The following is an 18,275-nucleotide window of genomic DNA, read 5'->3' as shown; positions in this document are numbered from 1 at the left end:
GCATCTTGCTGGACCTAATTTGGTGCGTTCTTATGAATGAAAGAAAAGTAAACAGAGCAAGTCAAGCAGCCAATGAAGATGGAATGAAATGTTTTAAGCGCCTGAGCATCAAGTACGTCTTCGTGAAGAGTAAAGAATAGTAACGTGAGCAGTGGGTATCATCAGGGTTCCGGCAGGCCACCCAGCGCTCAAATCGGACAATGTAAAGCAAGCTTGATACAGAGTCTTTACAAAGGTGTGAATGGGACGTGAACACCTCGAAGGATGGTGCAGCACCCCGGGGCAAGGAAGAGCAGTGAGATGCTACCACCCCAAGCCTAAGGGGCAAGGGCGATGGCGTCCAGAGCACAGAGGGGGATGCCCCATGGAGAGGACTGCTGCACGGAGCTGGGGTCTGCGGTGGGCAGTCGTGTTGCTTACGGTGTGTTGTGTTGTGTTAGGTCAGCTGCTTTTGTGCCTGGATCTCTCGCTGGATGAGAGCTCCTGGAGGGCACGGGAGTTTCTCTGCTCTTTGCCCAGCACCTGGCATCTGCTTAACTCACTGAGACTCTGTGTCCCTCCTGCGTAGCACGAGGAACATCTTTTTCACTGTCTCTCTGTGAGGTTTGTATGAAGCAACTGCACAAGTCAAAGCCCACATAAACGTGAACTGTCCTCACCAGCTGTCTCTAAGTTTGAATGGAATACCTCCTGTGGTTAAGAGTCCAGAAGACCCTCTCTCTGTGGCAGCTGCGAGGAGGAGGATGGGGCAGTGGGTACCTCAGCCCCCTTGCTAGTCCTGTTTCCTCAGCTGGACAGTGAAGATACGGGGCTGACTTACTGGTTGGCGTGACCATTCCACAAATGCTACGTTTAGAGGGTCCAGTGCCAGCACACAATGTATGTCAGTTACCATCACTGACATCATGCCGCTTATGTTAGATGGGAAAATGGTACTTCTGCAAAAGGCCTTTGGGACTTAATTTATAGTCTAAATTATACGCCTTCTTTGGTCCTGTTAAGTGAAAACAAGCATATGGTACAATCAGACCTAAATATTAAAGTTTAACCTGCAAATAAGCAAAAATTTAAAAACGTCGTAAGGAGAATCGCCAAGATGGTAACAGGGGATATTTTTGGTTGATGGGAAAGTTTTCTTTTTTTTTTCCCCTATCGATTTTAAGATAATTTCCAAGTTTTTGAGTTTACATTGCTTTGAAATGAAAGCGTACAAAATGAACTTTCTTAAAAAGAAAAATAAAATTCATGTCTGGATAGAAGACAGCTTTTGAATACGAGGGTCTCTGGGGCGATTTTTTTCAGAAATGTAAATTTTTCTGCAAATGTAATGATAAACTATTCTTTTGTATAACTCAGTTTGCCCCAGAAGCCATGAAAAGTTTACCTAGGAGTAAAGATGTATCCTTTGAATTTTCTTCCAGTTTATTTAAAAAGTTTTTTATTGAAGTACGATTAATTTACAATGTTGTGTTAGTTTCAAGTGTATAGCAAAGTGATTCAGTTATACGTATATACATATATATTCTTTTTCAGATTCTTTTCCATTATTGGTTATTATAATACAAGATATTGAGTATAGTTCCCTGTGCTAAACAGTAGGTCCTTGTTGTTTACTTACTTTATATATAGTAGTGTGTATCTGTTAATCCCACACTCTTAATTTATCTCTCCCCAGTCCCCCGCAGTTTATTTTTATTATTATTTTTCATTGCTTTGTGGATGCACAGGGTTGATTGTGAATATTTTTGCTGTCTTTAGGAGCCTCATTATTATTTGGGGTTCTTCTCTGAGCACATTTATCAGTTGAAAAAAAAAAAAACCTTAAATCTCAAGAGATTTGAGAATGCACTGTATGATTTCTGTATAAGCCACCTACATTGGGAATAAGTAACAGTATGAATTATGAAGTTATTCTTAGAAGTCCTATAATAACTATTATTGTTTTTTTCTGTAAACTATTATTTTCTTCTGTTTCAAAATAAAAACATGTTTGTAGTTGAAAACTTGAAAATCACAAATATGCCTAAACCAGGAAAATAAAAATCCTCAGTAAATCCCACTAATAAGAAAAAAATGGTTAACCTTTAAAGAACATCCTTCTAGCCACTTTTCTATGTTTAAATGTCCTTCCCCCTCAATGGGATCATGTACATATTACTCTGTATGCTATTTTTTCTCATTTATTAATATATTTGTGAAAATTGTAACATAAGCATCATTTTAAAGAGCTGTAGAGATTCTCACTTTATGGATGTATCAGCTCTATTCACAATACCCTATTGGTGGACATTCTGATGTTTTCCATTGTTTAATGCTATAAAGAATTCTATGTGAAACATCCTTAGAGATAAATACTTGCACACAGGCATGATAGTTTCTAATTCTTGGAAGTAGATTGCTTTGTCAAAGGGCATTCAGAATGTTAAAGTTTTTGATACACACTGCCAAACCGTTATCCAGAAGAGTTGTACCAATTCATGCTCTTGCCAGAATTGTATGAGAGCCCTGGAAACTTTATATTTTCTTAGGACATGTGCCTGACCATATTCTTTAAGGCTAACAGAGGAAGGGCGGGAGGAAGAGACTCCCATTTATAAGACTACAATCCTCTTGGACCCAGGAGGTCTTGTGACCAGCGTGATTTACAGAGGCATGCTTCTGCACTCATAGCTACCCTGGGAGTGAAAGAATTTATCTTGGTGAGAAGGAAAGAACCCACAGTGTGTTTTTAGGAGGAGGCCCAAGGTAATTCAGGTCCGATTCAGGTCTGACCATTTCCTTGTTGATACTGAGCTCTGAACCATTGGCAGGATTCTTTTTTTTTAAGTGGTTATTTCCCTCCCAGGCTGATTCTGTTTGCACCTCTCTGACTGGCAAACTACCCTCCACCCCAATACATGTGATAACAAGATATTCAACTTTTTTTGTGGGGGGGGGGCTACTGTTTAACACTGAAACTGAAGTTAATCACTCTTTACAACCTGTGTTTATTCAGATAATTAGGCTGGTTGCTCTTAAGAGACTTTCTTGGTGGTGGGAACCCCTGGCACCTTGATCTTTGGCTGAAAAGTCCAGGCCTGCCCACACTTGGCCTTGGGGTGGCCTTAGCCCAGCCTTTGACGGCCATTGTGTCGTTTTTCTCATTCTCTTCTTAGGGAAATAGAATCCCTGGAGCCCACCCAGAAAATGTAGCTGCAGCAGGAAATGACATCCCATAGTGGAGGCCCAGCCAAGACAGCTTTCTGGAGGCCTGCTTTCCTAAGTTCATGCCCGGGTCTATGGGAAGGTTCAGTCCTTTCTGTGTTAGGATGCTGCTTCACTGGTGTTTCTCTGGAACCAACGCTGATCAATCACTTCCATACCTTTCTTTCAGTTTCTCTTCCACTAGAGGAGCTGTAAGTTTTTTGTTTTTGTTTTTGTTTTCCAAATATTTTGGCCATGCCGCGCGGCATGTGGGATCTTAGTTCTCCGACCAGGGGTTGAACCCACGCCCCCTGCGTTGGAAGCACGGGGAGTCTTAACCACTGGACCTCCAGGGAAGACCCAAGAGGAGCCGTAAGTTCTGAGGGATCTGACTTGCTTTAAGATCTTTCAGAAATGTCTTTTGGGTCACCACCCTCAAGAAGAGACACCAGATCTATCTGTGTTTGAACCTGTGTGACAGTAAAATGTCACTTTTTGACAGCTGGCATGGCCATCAGCCTTGCTGCTCTGGTTTTTTCTTTGCTTGACAGCTGTGACGGTCAGCCTCTGTAGTAGTTTATAGGGCTGTGGTAGTGAGTACCACAAACTGGGTGGCTTCAACAACAGAACTTTGTTTCCTCTTGGTTCTGGAGGCCGGAAGTCCAAGATGTCAGGACGGTTGCCTCCTTCTGAGGTTTCTCTCCTTAGCTTGCAAATGGCTGACCTCTCCCTGCGTCCTCACATGGTCTTCCCTCTGTGTGTGTCCGTGTCCTGACTTCCCCTTCTTATACGCAGTCATGTTGGATTAAGGCCCTCCCATATGACCTCGGTTTAACTTAGTCACCTCTTTAAAGGCCCCATCTTCCCAAACAGTCACAACTCTGAGGTACTGGAGGTTAGGACGTCAACACAGGAATTTTATGAGGACACAGTTCAGCCCATAACAGCCTTCAAGATGGCCCCCAATGGTCTCCACCTCCTGGAATTCACACCCTTGTGTAGCCTCCTCCCTCAAAGAATCAGCTGGTCTGTGTGACCCATAGAGTTGGGTGGAGGTGACGGTGTGTGGCTTCCATTTGCTCTTCTGCATCTTGGGCTCTGGGAGAAGCCAGCTGCCATGTCTCAAGGACACTCAAGAGACCTATGTGGGGAGAACCAAGGTCTCCCACCAACAACCTGCACCAACTTGCCCGCCGTATGAGCGAGTCACCTTGGAAGTCCAGCCCTCAGGTGACTGCAGCCCAAGCCAACATGTCGGCTGCAGCCATGAGACACCAGGAGGCCCTAAGCAAGAACTTCCCTACTAGGGTACCCCAGAATCCCTGTCCCACAGAAACTGTGTGGTAATAAATGTTCATTTTTGTTTTAAGCCATTAAATTTGGGAATATTTCATTACTCTGCAATAGAAAACAAATATAGTAGATGCAAACTATTACATTTAGAATGGGTAAACAACAACGTCCTACTGTACAGTACACAAAAGTATATTCAACATCCTGTGATAAACCATAATGGAAAAGAATATAAAAAAGAATGTCTACATGTGTATAACTGAGTCACTTTGCTGTACAGCAGAGACTGGCACAACATTGTAAATCAACTATACCTCAATTTAAATAAATTAACAAAAACACAAATACACATTTAGATACTTGGAAGTGGGTTGCTGGGGAAAGAAAATCCTAAAACTATAGGAGTAGCTTTGGGACTGGGCAGTGGGCATAGTTCGGAGGACCTTGAGGACATGGTTAAAGTCTAAGGGCCTTGAAGAGAAGCCCAGCATCAGTAACCTTTGCACCCTGAGCCAAGTGCATCTTCAAGGCAGAGCTTCCCAACTTCAACAGTGAATGCAGGGACTTCCCTGGTGGCTCAGTGGTTAAGAATCCGCCTGCCAATGCAGGGGACACAGGTTCGAGCCCTGGTCCGGGAAGATCCCACATGCCACGGAGCAACTAAGACCGCGCCACAACTACTGAGCCTGTGCTCTAGAGCCCGCGAGCCACAACTACTGAAGCCTGTGCACCTAGAGCCCGTGCTCCACAACAAGAGAAGCCACCGCAATGAGAAGCATGCGCACTGTAACAAAGAGTAGCCCTCGCTCGTCGCAACTAGAGAAAGCCCGCGCGTAGCAACGAAGACCCAACGCAGCCAAAAATAAATTAATTAAAAAAAAAAAACAGTGAATGCACACAGGTACGCTGAATGTTTCTCCTCAGGCCTCCAGGCTTCCCTTGGACTCTTGATTCTGGGAATGGGCAGTGCCTCCCTTTACCCCTCTGTGCCATACAAATATAACTTTCTGTGTGTGATGATGTGGGAAGACTGGGAAGCCCTGTTCAAGGCCAGGGTGTGGTGTGTGACCAATGCCTCACCATGGCTGCGCCTGCCCTGATTCATTCCAGATGGGACCAGCTTAGAGCATCACCCATAGAACACGGAGGCTATGCCCGCCCTCCTCCCAGCCCAGACCCGGAGGCCTTGCCGAGGACAGCACGAGTACCCTCATATCCTTGGGAATGTCCAGGAGAAGCTTGGGTCCCACTACGGCAGGTACTGACAGCCAGGCCTTGGGCAGCCCTGAGGACGCTTGTGGGAGCATGATGGTGTCACACCATGACTCGGGGGCCACGTGTACCTGCCCGACTCCCACCAGGGGCGTCCCCCTCTCCACCACCACTCAACCCATTCCCCTTGAACTTATCCTACGTATGAAGTACACAGACACAACCAGCCCTACATAGCAAACCCAGACTACAAGTTCAGAAAAAAATATACTGTGGCATGGGAAACTTCCAGCAGAAAAAAATGTATAAAGGGTTCATATCTTTACTCTGTCTTGAGCTCATATAAATTAATGGAAAAAATGAAGATCTCAACAACAACAACAGAAGGACAAAGGCTAGAGACACAGTGTGTGCAAGCACAAATACAATAACCACAAAAACAAGGGGAAAGGTTCAAGGTCATTCATAAACAAAGAAAAGCAAATAAAAAATATACAGAAAGGCCATTTTATACCTATTAACTTGGAAACATGAAGAAAAATCATACAGAATGCTGCCAAAATTGCAGGGAAACCCACAGTTCTACGTCGCTGTTTATGCATATAAATTGGTACGAAAAGGTTTTGGAAAGACCTCTGGTGGTACATGGGAAGAACTGTAAACATGCCCATGCCCTCTTCTGGAATAAAACTTCTGGGAATTTATCCCAAGGAAATAATCCAGAGGAAAGAAAAAGCTACAAGCACAGGTTCCTTACACATTGTTTATGATATTTAAAAATCAGAAACAATGAAATAGGGACTTCCCTGGTGGTGCAGTGGTTAAGAATCCGCCTGCCAATGCAGGGGACACGGGTTCGAGCCCTGGTCAGGGAAGATCCCACATGCCGTGGAGCAACTAAGCCCGAGCGCCACAACTACTGAGCCTGCGCTCTAGAGCCCGTGCTCCGCAACAAGAGAAGCCACCGCAATGAGAAGCCCTCACACCCCAATGAAGAGTAGCCCCTGTTCGCCGCAACTAGAGAAAGCCCTCACGTAGCAACAAAGACCCAATGCAGCCAGAAAATAAATTAATTAATTAAAAAAAAAAAACAATGAAACAGCCACCAAGGAATGGGTAAGTAAGGTATATACTGTATCCCTTTAACAAGAGAGTGATTGACTTTGTCAGGATTTTGTTGGTCAGGTGGAAAACCACACATGATATAAAGTTAAATTTCAAAGCAGAATTCAAATGTATCTACTTCAGAATTGCCATTATGTAAAAGTTGTTTTCTGCCCATCATACACCAGGACTTGGAAGAGATCCTGAAAAGAAAAATCTTTTCATTTGATGGGAAAAATCTGTGACTGAATCTTGTTCTTATTTCTGTTCAATACAATGACGGTGCTTGTGCAGAACAACAATCATCACAACGATTATCTTTTAGAAAGAACTGGAAATGCTCTTGCTGGGTATCTGAGTGCTAAAGCCCCGCTCCGCTCTGCTTTCTGACCGAGTATGGGGAGCTGCCCTCGGTACCCAGACTCTGAGCTTGTGGGGCTGCACCAGACTTTAGCTTATATGCAAGAGTAAAAGCACACACATCCCGTTTCAGAGGCCCAAGGTGAGACCCGACCACTTGGCCTTTAGGCAACCATCCTCCCAAGCTCACGCCAGGTTCCGGGGTTAAAAATAAACAGCCCTTTCTCCTTCTTCAAAGTGCTGAGGCCCAGCTGCAGTAATAACTTGGAACTGAGAGCAGAGATCACACACCGGTGGCCCATGGACCGGATGTGGCCTGTAGGCATGTTTTGTTTGGCTCGCACGGTGTTTTAAAAGTTGGAAAATTTCACATTAAAAAAAAATTCAGATTCCCAGCATCTCATGAGAGGTTGGAAGCTGTGACAACACCAGGCCCACATTCCAGGCCGGCAACCATCCACCTGCCAGAGGCCAGTGTGGGCGCCTCACTTAGGAAGGGGGGGCTCTGATTCATTCACGGGGCTCGAGATTCACATGGGCACCTGCTCTGTGCCAGGCTCTGCTCTGCTTGCTGGGAATTCCGCAGGAAAAAAAAGACACATCTCCTCTACAGTGCTGGCTTTCTCCAGGGGAGAGAGACCATATGCACATAAGTGACTATTTCCATGTTATGAAGACAATCAAATGGGGACAGCTCGAGTGGGATGGCAGGGACAAGGTTCCGTGTTGGCAAGCTGCTTCGGAAAACCTCTCTGAAATGACGCCTGAGTTGACTCCTGAATGACGAGACGGAGCTGGCCATGCAAAGATGTGGGGTGAGATCATTCTAGGCCAAAGGAAGAGCTTGTGCAAAGGCCCTGGGGTATGAATGAGTGTGGAGTGCTCCAGAGGTAGTGAAGGAAGGAGAGAGAGAGGCGGACCACAGCTGGGAGACTGGGTTTATCCTACAGTAGACAGAGTGAAGGGCTTTAAGTGGGGTGGGGGGATGTGACCTGACTTGATTTAAATAAAATCCCTCTGACTGCTAAGTGAAGAAGGGGCTAAGGGAGGGTATGGAATCGAGAAGCGAGGCCGGAGACCAGTCAAGAGGCAGCCCAGATGGTCCAGGTGAGAGAAGCCCTGAGTGGGCTGGGAGCAAACAGTCTGGATACTGGGTACGGGGAGAGCCCACAGGACTTGCAGATGCAGTGGACGGGAGACAGGGGGTCAAAAGAGGGTGCTTTTTAAAGTGGGTGATATCAAAGTGTGTTTATACCAGAGGGAAAACTGATGATTTTTGTGGGGCGAACATGCCAAATTCAGTTTAAAACCCTTATGTACAGTTTACCTGGGCCTAGGAGTGGAGTATTTCTTAGCATTCAGTTAGATCAAGAAAATTCATCAGCACAGGCAGCCAGGGGTTCATATTTCTGCACACATGCATGGTTCTGCCCTTAAGTGCTAACCCGAAAGGTGAAACCAGAGGCCTCCACGTAAGGCTGGGGGACAAGATGAACGGGGACCCGAGACGGTGAGGTGAAGGGGGACCCGAGACAGTGAGATGAAGGGCACACGAGATGGTGAGATGAAGGGGGACCCTCAAGGACCCCTTCCCTTTCCCTTGGACCCCTTCACACTGCAGAGCCTAGGGCCAGAGGACCTCTGGCATTTGGGTGGTGGTTCATGAATGCAGTGAAGAGCTTGATCCTCGGCCTCTCGGGTACTCAAGGGGGCCACGGGCAGAAGCACGCGGCCGTGAGGGGAGGGAGGGGAGGGGAAGAGGGGTGAACAGGCTGTTTTTGCCATGTGACTGGCCAGGGCTCAGGATTTTGAAACTGAACAGCCAAGCAAGGGGCACAGTCTCCCACTCACAGACCTTTCCTGAGTCAACAAGGCTTATTTACGGCTGACCTGAGGATTCCTTGAACTCTCTATGGAAACCTGTCTTTTAACCACGGGGTCTGCTAACGTTTTCTCTGGCTGATGACTTTTCCCTTTAAACCCAACTCCCATCCAACCTCCCAGGAACCTAAGGCAGTGACGTACGGAACGTCAGTCATTCAGCCTGCACACAGATCTACCTACCTGGCTGACCAACTTCTGCTCAAAAGAACTCCTAAAATAGATGTTACTTACTGCTGTCTCCCAAAACACACATGGCTAAGCTAGACTCAGTGAGCCCGAGAAACGGGATGTCCCACACTGATATTAAGAAGTGGAGTCCCTTTCTGTTGAAAGAGGTCAGATCACCAAGGGTGCCTTGTCCAGCTAAGCAAACCAGATAACATAGGGAGCCCCTGCAGGATGGCCAGGAGGGCAGGGATCAGATTTGCCTTTTAGAAGGTACCTCCGGCCAGCCAGGGGAGAAAGCCATGCCTAGGGACAGGGGGACTCCTGCGATGACCAGGCAATGGTCCTTTGACCTAACGCAGCAGCAGGAACAAGGGAGAAGGGGGTGGAGACATTGTGAACACGGGCAGATGTTATATGGGAGGGAGAATGGAGTTTCCAAACTCACAAGTCACTTGCTGGAGCACCGGGCCCTACGGACAGACAGCAGGAGCCACCCTCAAGAGGGTCTCTCTGCCCACGTGGCAGGCAAGCCTGTTAAGACGGGAGCTGATTAAGAGCGGCCGGATGCCCACTTTGGCCTGCTTCTGCTGTCTGCCTCGGCTGCCCTGCAGACAACCTTCTACCTTCCCGACGCAAGGGCCTTCCTTCCCTGAACGCTGGGCGAGGGGCCTCGGAGACACATGTGACACGTGTTCCTTGTGAACTGCTTTTTGGTTCTCTCTCCAGCCTTGCCTGAGAGTGTGCCTGTGTAGCTAGGTCACTTTATGTTCTTCTTCTTCTTCTTTTTTTTTTTTCAGATCCAAGATATTAGTTACGTATAAACTTCTTTCTTAAATTAATGTTTAATTTCACATGTGATCCAGGAATCAATGGTAGCAATTTAACATATTAAGGAGCTCATTTCAGGTTTGATGAATAAAGTGCAACTTCTTGGGCCGTTTCACAACCGGTCTGTTCTCTCTGGTAACACGGCGGGTGGAGCTGAGGCCGTTTCACCACCGCAGATTGGGGCGTGTGATGGTTAATTTCATGTGTCATTTTGGCTAGGCTACAGTGCCCCGTGGTTTGGTCAGACACCAGTCTAGATGTCATTCTGAAGGTATTTTTAAGATATGACTAACATTAGACATAGAAAATAAACTTATGGTTACTAAAGGGGAAAGTGGGAGGAGGGATAAATTAGGAGCTTGGGATTAACAGATACACACTACTATATACAAAATAGACAAACATCAAGGACCTACTGTATAGCACAGGGAACTATTCAATATCTTGTAATAACCTATAATGGGAAAGAATTTGAAAAAGAATACACACACACACACACACACATACATGTATAACTGAATCACTTTGCTGTACACCTGAAACACTGTAAATCAACTATACTTCAATTTAAAAAAAAAGGTATGACTAACAGTAAATCAGCAGACTTTGAGTGACGCAGATCACCCTCCATAACGTGGGTGGATCTCAGCCAACCCATGGAAGGCCTTAAGAGCAAAGACTGGGGTCACCTGAAAGAGGAGTTTTTCTCCAGGCCGCAACACAGAACTTCTGCTGGGGTTTCCAGCCTGCTGTCCTGCGGAATTCAAACTCTGGACTGAACATCAAATCTTACCTGAGTTTTCAGACTGCCAGCCTGCCCTGCAGGTTTCAAACTTGCCAACCTCCACAAATGTGTGAGCCAATTCTTTAGAATCAGTCTATCTTTCCATCTATCTATCTATCTATCTATCTATCTATCTATCTATCTATATATCAATTATCTATCTATCATCTATCGATCTATATATCAATTCTCTATCATCTATCTATCAATTATCTATCTATCTATCAATCTACCTATCATCTATCTATCTATCTATCTATCCATCTCTCTATCTCCTATTGGTTCCGTTTCTCTGGAGAACCCTAATAATAATACAGGGCGACTTTGAAGGGTGGGGCTCTCAGGTGTGTCAGGCCATCATCTTAGCTCCGAACTGTGGACTTCTAAGAATGACTCGCTGAGCTCTTCTCCACCCTGAACATAGCCTCAGGGCCTTAGCATGGGCTCTTCTCCCCACCTGGACGCCGCCCCCAGGACCTGCAGGCTCTCCCCCCCCCCCCCCGAGTCTCTGCTCAGCACACCCATCACTCCACAACGCTGTGCCTCCCTGCAGCACCTTCCGCGTGCTCACCGGCCTTCCCTCCCTCCCTTCCTCGTGTGCTTTTCCCTTTAATGCTTATGTGCACCTGAAGTGTGACACATTATTAGCTCATTTATTATCTGCTTTCTCATGGCCTCCTCGTCCACTGCTGGAAGGTCAGCTCCAGGTAGACTCTGTGCTGGTCACTGATGACTCCCCCATGCCTAGAACAGGCCCTGCATACAGCAGGTGCTCAGTAAATACTCGGTGTAGACTAACTGAACAACAGACGGATTCCAGAATGTGGGGCAGAGGGAGACAGGACCCTGGGGGGTGGTTTCCCCCTGCCCTTGACTTTCCCTCTAGTCCTGGTACCAGCCAGCGCGTGGCCTCCTTCCTTAGGGACCGGAGCCCTAATCTCCTCCGACAGCACCCTGAGAACAGTCACATAAAGACACATACCAAAGGGGGGGAGCCACGTGGCTTCCGAGGAGCAGACGTCCCTCTCCTGGGTCTTCCTACCATAGGTCGCTGAGTAGATGTTGAGAAACTTGGATTCGTGGCAGTGCAGCTTCAGCTCGTGGTCTTCACACACAGTTTTGTTTTTTAATTCATCTGAAGCAGAAACAAAAATCAGTGGCACCATCAGCTTCCTCAGAAGGAATCAGTAAGCACTGCCCGCGTCCCGGCCAGGTCCCATCCCCCGTGGGGCTGCACCCCAGGAAGGGGAGAGTCGGGATGGCCCTGCCTGCCATGGGCTCTCTGACCCTGCAAAATCCTCTGCAGGAAGAGGGTCAACAAGTGCAAAGACCCAGGAATTACACTAAGGACCAAACGGAGGAGGAGAGATGCCAGGGTGAAGACAGCAGTGCTCCCTGTGACAGGCCATAAAGGGAGTTTCTCTCTCTCCCCGCTTGAGGTCCCACATTCCTTAATTGAAGGGAGCCTTTTCTCAAATGCCATACTGGGACTCACACAGGTAAAGACCAGGAATTACCTGATGGAAGATTAAGTTCAGGAGAGAGTCCAGTTAAACCTCACCACCCAACTTCATAACGTTCTAGTATTCCGTTTGTGTATTTACAAAGAGAAAGAGAAATGATAGGAAAGTAAATTATTTCCTTGTCTAGGAAAGGAAAAAAAAACAAGGCACAGTGTCTGTGAAGGATCACTCTTTGAAACAACAAGGTCCTACTGTATAGCACACGGAACTATATTCAATATCATGTAATAAACCATAATGCAAAAGAATATGAAAAAGAATATTAAAAAAAAAAAGGAATCCCTCTTTGAAGAGGTGTGAAGAGTTGGCCCCAAGTCAGGAACAACGGGCCCTTGAGCTGGCGTGGGTCCTAGGAGAGGACGATTCCAGCTTATAGTTTGTTCCCAAAGAATTTAGGAAAAGTTTGTTTATTTATTTGTTTATTTGTTTATTCTGTGTACCACAGTGAAATTTCCCTTTGCAACGTCATACAGAGTTGACATTATAAATGCGCCCTGGAGAAAATATAGTTCATTGGTTTTTTTTTTAAAAGAGTGTCCCCCAAAACCATTCAATTGATTAAAATGTTTAATAATGATTTGATTTTTTAAAGTAATAATAATTAACACTGCAGACACAACAGACTAACGTATGATTCTATTTCTGTGAGCTATCCAGAAAAGGCAAACCTCTACAGACAGAATGAAGATTAGTGGTCTTCTGAGACTGAGAGTTGGGGACATGAAGTGACAATGGCAAATGGACACAAGGAAATATTTTCAGATGGTGGAAGTGTTCTATTGCTGGACTCTTGCGGCCGCACAACTCAGTACATTTACTAAAAACCATTGAATTGTACAGTTAAAATGGGTGAATGTTTTGCTATGTAAATGATACCTCAACAAAGATATTTTTAAAATAACAGTAGCTGATGTTTACTGAGCACATTCTCTGAACTTAGGCCTTGTTCTAGGATCTTTAAATGTATCAGTGAATTTACTACTCAAAACAGCCCTTCCGTGAGTCACCTCTTCACATCCTTTGCGTGTTGTGTTTCAGATTTTTAGAAATCATTTGTAGGAGTGATTCATAGATTCTGGATGCTAACTTTTGAACTTTTGTCTCTTAAATGTTATAAATGTCCTTTCCTAGCCTCCCACTTATTTTACACCTTGCAAAATAAAAGCAAAGCAAAACATAAAGGGGACCATGGTTATTTCTTTGCATGTGTGGTTCTCTCCCTCCCTCACCCAAATGTTTGTATAAGAAAAATCATGAAAAAATGCTAGCCCCACTCTATCACCCCAGTCCTACTTTTTTCTACTTTGAGGCACATCTTTCAGCCAGACAAGCATTGGTGTCAACAGCAAACAAGAGCTAAATTCCAGGAGCTGCTCAGGGTGTCATGGGCTGCCTAGGATGGGGAGAAAGAGGAAGGAAAACTAGCCCACACCCTCCATCACCCTCACAGGCAACCTGTCTTTCACTTCTCTCTCCCATTCATGTTTTTGTTCCACTTTTCTTTCCTGGATTGGAGGTGCAGCCTGATTCCCTGAAACCAAAGTTTTCCAATTGTCATTTGAGGCCCATTAATAAGTCATGAAATTAATTTGCTGAGTTGTGATTAGAAATTTAAAAAAAAAAAGAATAGTTCAGAAAACATCAAAGTGCATCACGCAAAGTAAGGATAAACACTAGTTTATAAAAGATTTTTTCAGTCGACTGTGCATTATGTAGGGCCAAAATGTAAAATGTTTTTCTCACTCGGGGTTGTGATCAAACCAATCTGAAATTCCCTGAAGAAGAAGAAGGCGTGAGCAGTAAACATCAGGGCAACGGTGGCCGGTGGGACCTTCACATCCTGGAATTGCTGATGCTTAAGTCCCAAACTTAAAACATGAAAGAAAATAATGTCCTAATAGAAATGCCACCTTTCGGTAACTTGTAAATTCCCATGCCTTTCTCCTGAAAACAGAGAAGTAGCAGTGAGGCCAAACTTTTGAACTGCTTGAAGGAAAAATTTTAGGATCTCAAGATTACCATCAGCTCTGGTGCTGGAAAACTTGGGCAATGGTTCTTTAAAACATGATGAGGGGAAGATTCATGAATGAAAGGTGCACAGCAGAAGCCAGGTTTCAGATGCTCACAGAATCGTCATCCTCTCTAGTATGTGAACATAGTTGAGGACCCATCAGAGGAAGGAAATGTCAGGTGATGACTAAGCAAATGTTTAGGAGGCCCTTTACCCACTCACTGGAATCTTAATATAACAGTTTAAACTTAGAGCCAAGAAAAGTTTTGTTTTCTTTTTCTAAATAAAAAGAACACTGTGTCTGACCTTGACATTGGAGGGTTTGATTTCGGTGAGTCATATCCTCACTGGTATGAGTTTTTCAGTGCTTTTGATGAGTAAACACTAAATCCCACCAACACCCGAAATATTGCCTGACTTCAAAGGTCCAGCGTGAGCAATGGCCTTTGATGCAGAACAGAGGGCCTAGTAGACACACCAAAAGAGCTCAAGTACCCTTCCAACTAGAAGAATACCAAAAATGCTAAGAATTTTTGGTGAACCGCCTTCCATTGGCAGAGCTTGCCAAAAAGGAGAAGGGAGAAAACAGGACGAAAAGCAAGCCTTATCTCTGTAATCCGGAAACTTTTTAACAGGAATGGTTTCTTTCTTTTTTTATCAGAATTTTTAAAAATTAGGTGAGCTTTTTTAAGGCATGTCATGAAATGCATTTAGTAGCCCCCATCTCTCTGATTTATTAAGACACGTTCATGAAAGGTTCCAGCCTCGGTACCAGCCAAACTCACCCAGTAACATGACACTCCCATGTTAAGGCCTCCAGTGATTTCTGTCCCCAGAATATGGGCAAATCATCTCCTGGAATGGAGGGGCCTGGGAGTGTCACATTATGTGCTTGGAGGTTACCGCTGTATGATGTTGAGTCCCTTGGTTCCTTGGGAATGTACTAATTCACTGTCACCTGAGAGTGACATTTCTGGGTTCTAAAAACAATGGGACCATTAACATAATTGCTGCTTTTCTCAGAGAACTAGAATCTGTGTTAGAGCTGGGTTAGAGTGTGGGCAGCCTTCCAGAAATGGGTTGCCAACATCTCTGTGGGTTTGGATGGTTCACCCAGAAGCCTGGGTAGAGGTAGAACCATGACTCTGCTTAAAGGACAACAGAAACAAATTTTCTCTCCTAATTAGAGGTCTTTGTGTGCGATGCATTCCTCTTTAACAATGCATATGGACTTCCCAGGTAACGCAGTGGTTAAGAATCCGCCTGCCAACGCAGGGGACACAGGTTCGAGCCCTGATATGGGAAGATCCCACATGCCGCGGTACAATTAAGCCCGTGTGCCACAACTACTGAGCCTGTGCTCTAGAGCCCGTGCTCCGCAACAAGAGAAGCCACCGCAATGAGAAGTCTGCGCACAGCAACGAAGAGTAGCCCCCGCTCGCTGCAACTAGAGAAAGCCCGCGTGCACAGCAATGAAGACCCAATGCAGCCAAAAATAAATAAATAAATACATTTATAAAAACAAACAAAAAACAATGCATAGACACATCTGCATATCAGCAGTGGCCTTTCAAAGATGGGCATGTGGGGTCATCTGCCATGATGCGAACATGTTATTATTGACATTATTTACGACTGCCAGTGCATGGCAATGTTAACATGCAGACAGATACTTGGTCTCTTTTATTGTGTTTTTAAATTCTCAGCAGACAGTGCACCCTGCTATTGCCTGCACTCAGGGCAGACCGCACCCCGCCCCCCCGCACCCCCAGCCATTGGTATATCACTGCCTTTCAGTCATTCACATCTTTAGCAAGAATTACTTTAATCTGCCTCTTGGAATAATAGCTACCAATCGCTGAGCTCAACTCCACGACAGGTGCTGTGCTAAGCATTTTACATACAGCACTGTATTTTTAGCCTTTACAACAGCCCTAGGTAGAGGGTGCTTTATCTTCATTTTATAATTGAGTTAGGGAGCCTCAGAAAGTTTCCCTCCACTGCCCAAGGTCACACAGCAGCTCCACAGCAGACAGGAACGTGAACCCTAAATTCAAAGACTCACTGAAACCAAAATTCTCTGAAGGGATGATATTTAGGGAGGAAGTGAAGCATGGCACACGATCGGGGAAAAGAACATTCTAGTGAGGATTGTTGGTAAACTACTCTCCAAAAAACAAACATACAAGCAAGCCCTGATGTGTAGCCGTAGCCAATTTCCCAGGCGTAAGTACTTCCATCAGGGCAGATTTCACTGCACACAGGCACGGCTGGGAAGAGATGGGTATAACTGGCTCTCACGGTAACAGCTGGCTCCATGCGTACCTGGGTGCAGCCGTGGGGCCTTTGGACCGTCAGAGTGTTAGGCGGGGGCTGGAACTGGGGCCGTGGAGAAGAGCCTCAGGAGGTGACAGGGTTGCAGAAGAAGAGGCAGGAGGGTGTGGGGACCTCACTTCCACCCCTACGTCATAGCAGCAATAGGTGCTGCTACCTAAACGGCAGTGCTTCAGGTCACCAATGTCCAGGTCACACGAGGGGTTCTGGCTTCTTTTCTTTCTTTCTTTCTTTCATTTATTTATTTATTTATTTATTTATTTATTTATTTTTGGCTGCGTTGGGTCTTCGTTGCTGCGCGCAGGCTTTCTCTAGTTGCAGTGAGCGGGCTTCTCATTGCGGTGGGTTCTAGGTTCACGGGCTCAGTAGTTGTGGCTCACGGGCTTAGTAGTTGTGACACGTGGGCTCAGTAGTTGTGGCATGTGGGCTCAGTAGCTGTGGCTTGCAGACTCAGTAGTTGTGGCTTGCAGGCTCTAGAGCGCAGGCTTCCGTAGTTGTGGCTCACGGGCTCTAGAGTGCAGGCTTCAGTAGTTGTGGCGCATGGGCTTAGTACCTCCGCGGCATGTGGGATCTTCCCGGACCAGGCCTCGAACCCGTGTCCCCTGCACTGGCAGGCAGATTCTTAACCACTGTACCACCAGCGAAGCCCAGGGGCTCTGGTCTGAATGTTTGTGTCCTCGTACAATTCATATGCTGAAATCCTAATGCCCATGTGATGGTATCAGGAGGTGGGGCTTTTGGGACGTGATGAGGTCATGAGTGAGCAGCCCCCATGAATGGGATCCATGCTCTGGTACACGAGACCCCAGAGAGATTCCCCTCTGCCATGTGGTTAGAGCAAAAAGGACAGCCGCCTATGAGGAAGCAGGCCCTCAGCAGGTACCAAATCTGCACCTTGATCCTGGCCTTCCCAGCCTCCAGAATTGAGAGAAATGAATTTCTGTTGATTATAAGCCACTTAATTTATGGCATTGTGTTGTAGCAATTCAAACGGACTAAGATGCAAGGGCTCTGCCCCTCAAATCCGTTACACACAGGGAAGCCAGAGGGGCCTCTACCACCCCAGCCGAGGAGCCTCCCTGCTTCAATGCTGCCCTACAGGAAGACTCCACCCCCTTCCTGGTCATCAGGGCCCTGGATCGTGCTCCAGCTCTCTGCCTAGGGCTCCTTTTGCTCCTTCCGGCCCCGCACCACCCTGTGCCACCCCTGCCACCGGCCTCTGCAATGAGTCAGCTTTCTGTGCTCTGACTCCACCCCAGAAGGTCGTCACCATCTGCCGGGAAAGCCTTCCCTGAGTTCCTGCCGAGGTCAATTCCTCCTGTGAGCTTCTTGCACAGTACCAAGGGCGCAGGGGTCTTCTTTAGATATTTTTTTGGACAGAGAAGGTCCTTCTGGAGAAAGGAGATCTTTGGCCTAGAATCTAAAGGATGAGAATCAACTGGCTATGTGAAGATCTCAATAAATGCTCGCTTTATGAAGGGACATTGGAAACCACCCAAGACAGAACCACCATCCAGGAATCCTCTGTGAGATGTGAGTTCTCTTCATAACCAAAACGTGGCCCACACCTGTGCAGAACAGGTGCTTAATA

The 18,275-nt window shown here is 46.1% G+C and overlaps 1 protein-coding gene across 10 annotated transcripts in view; it reads right to left on the bottom strand.

Moving 5' to 3' along the window:
• The window catches only part of EVA1C (eva-1 homolog C), an 83,982-nt gene that overhangs the window by 25,721 nt on the left and 39,986 nt on the right, over positions 1-18,275 (bottom strand). For 9 of the 10 annotated variants that reach the window (XM_036851401.1, XM_036851396.1, XM_036851399.1 and 6 more), the window contains one exon: positions 11,799-11,951. In XM_036851401.1, the coding sequence (XP_036707296.1) occupies positions 11,799-11,951 (153 nt within the window). The remainder of the gene's footprint in view (positions 1-11,798; positions 11,952-18,275) is intronic. The other variant, XM_036851397.1, reaches the window with a different exon arrangement.

The sequence above is a fragment of the Balaenoptera musculus genome, chromosome 4 (assembly GCF_009873245.2).
Source record: "Balaenoptera musculus isolate JJ_BM4_2016_0621 chromosome 4, mBalMus1.pri.v3, whole genome shotgun sequence".
In the NCBI taxonomy this organism is placed as follows: Eukaryota; Metazoa; Chordata; class Mammalia; order Artiodactyla; family Balaenopteridae; genus Balaenoptera; species Balaenoptera musculus.
The sequence above is the reverse complement of the archived record's forward strand: the minus strand, read 5'-3'. Positions and strand labels throughout refer to the sequence as shown.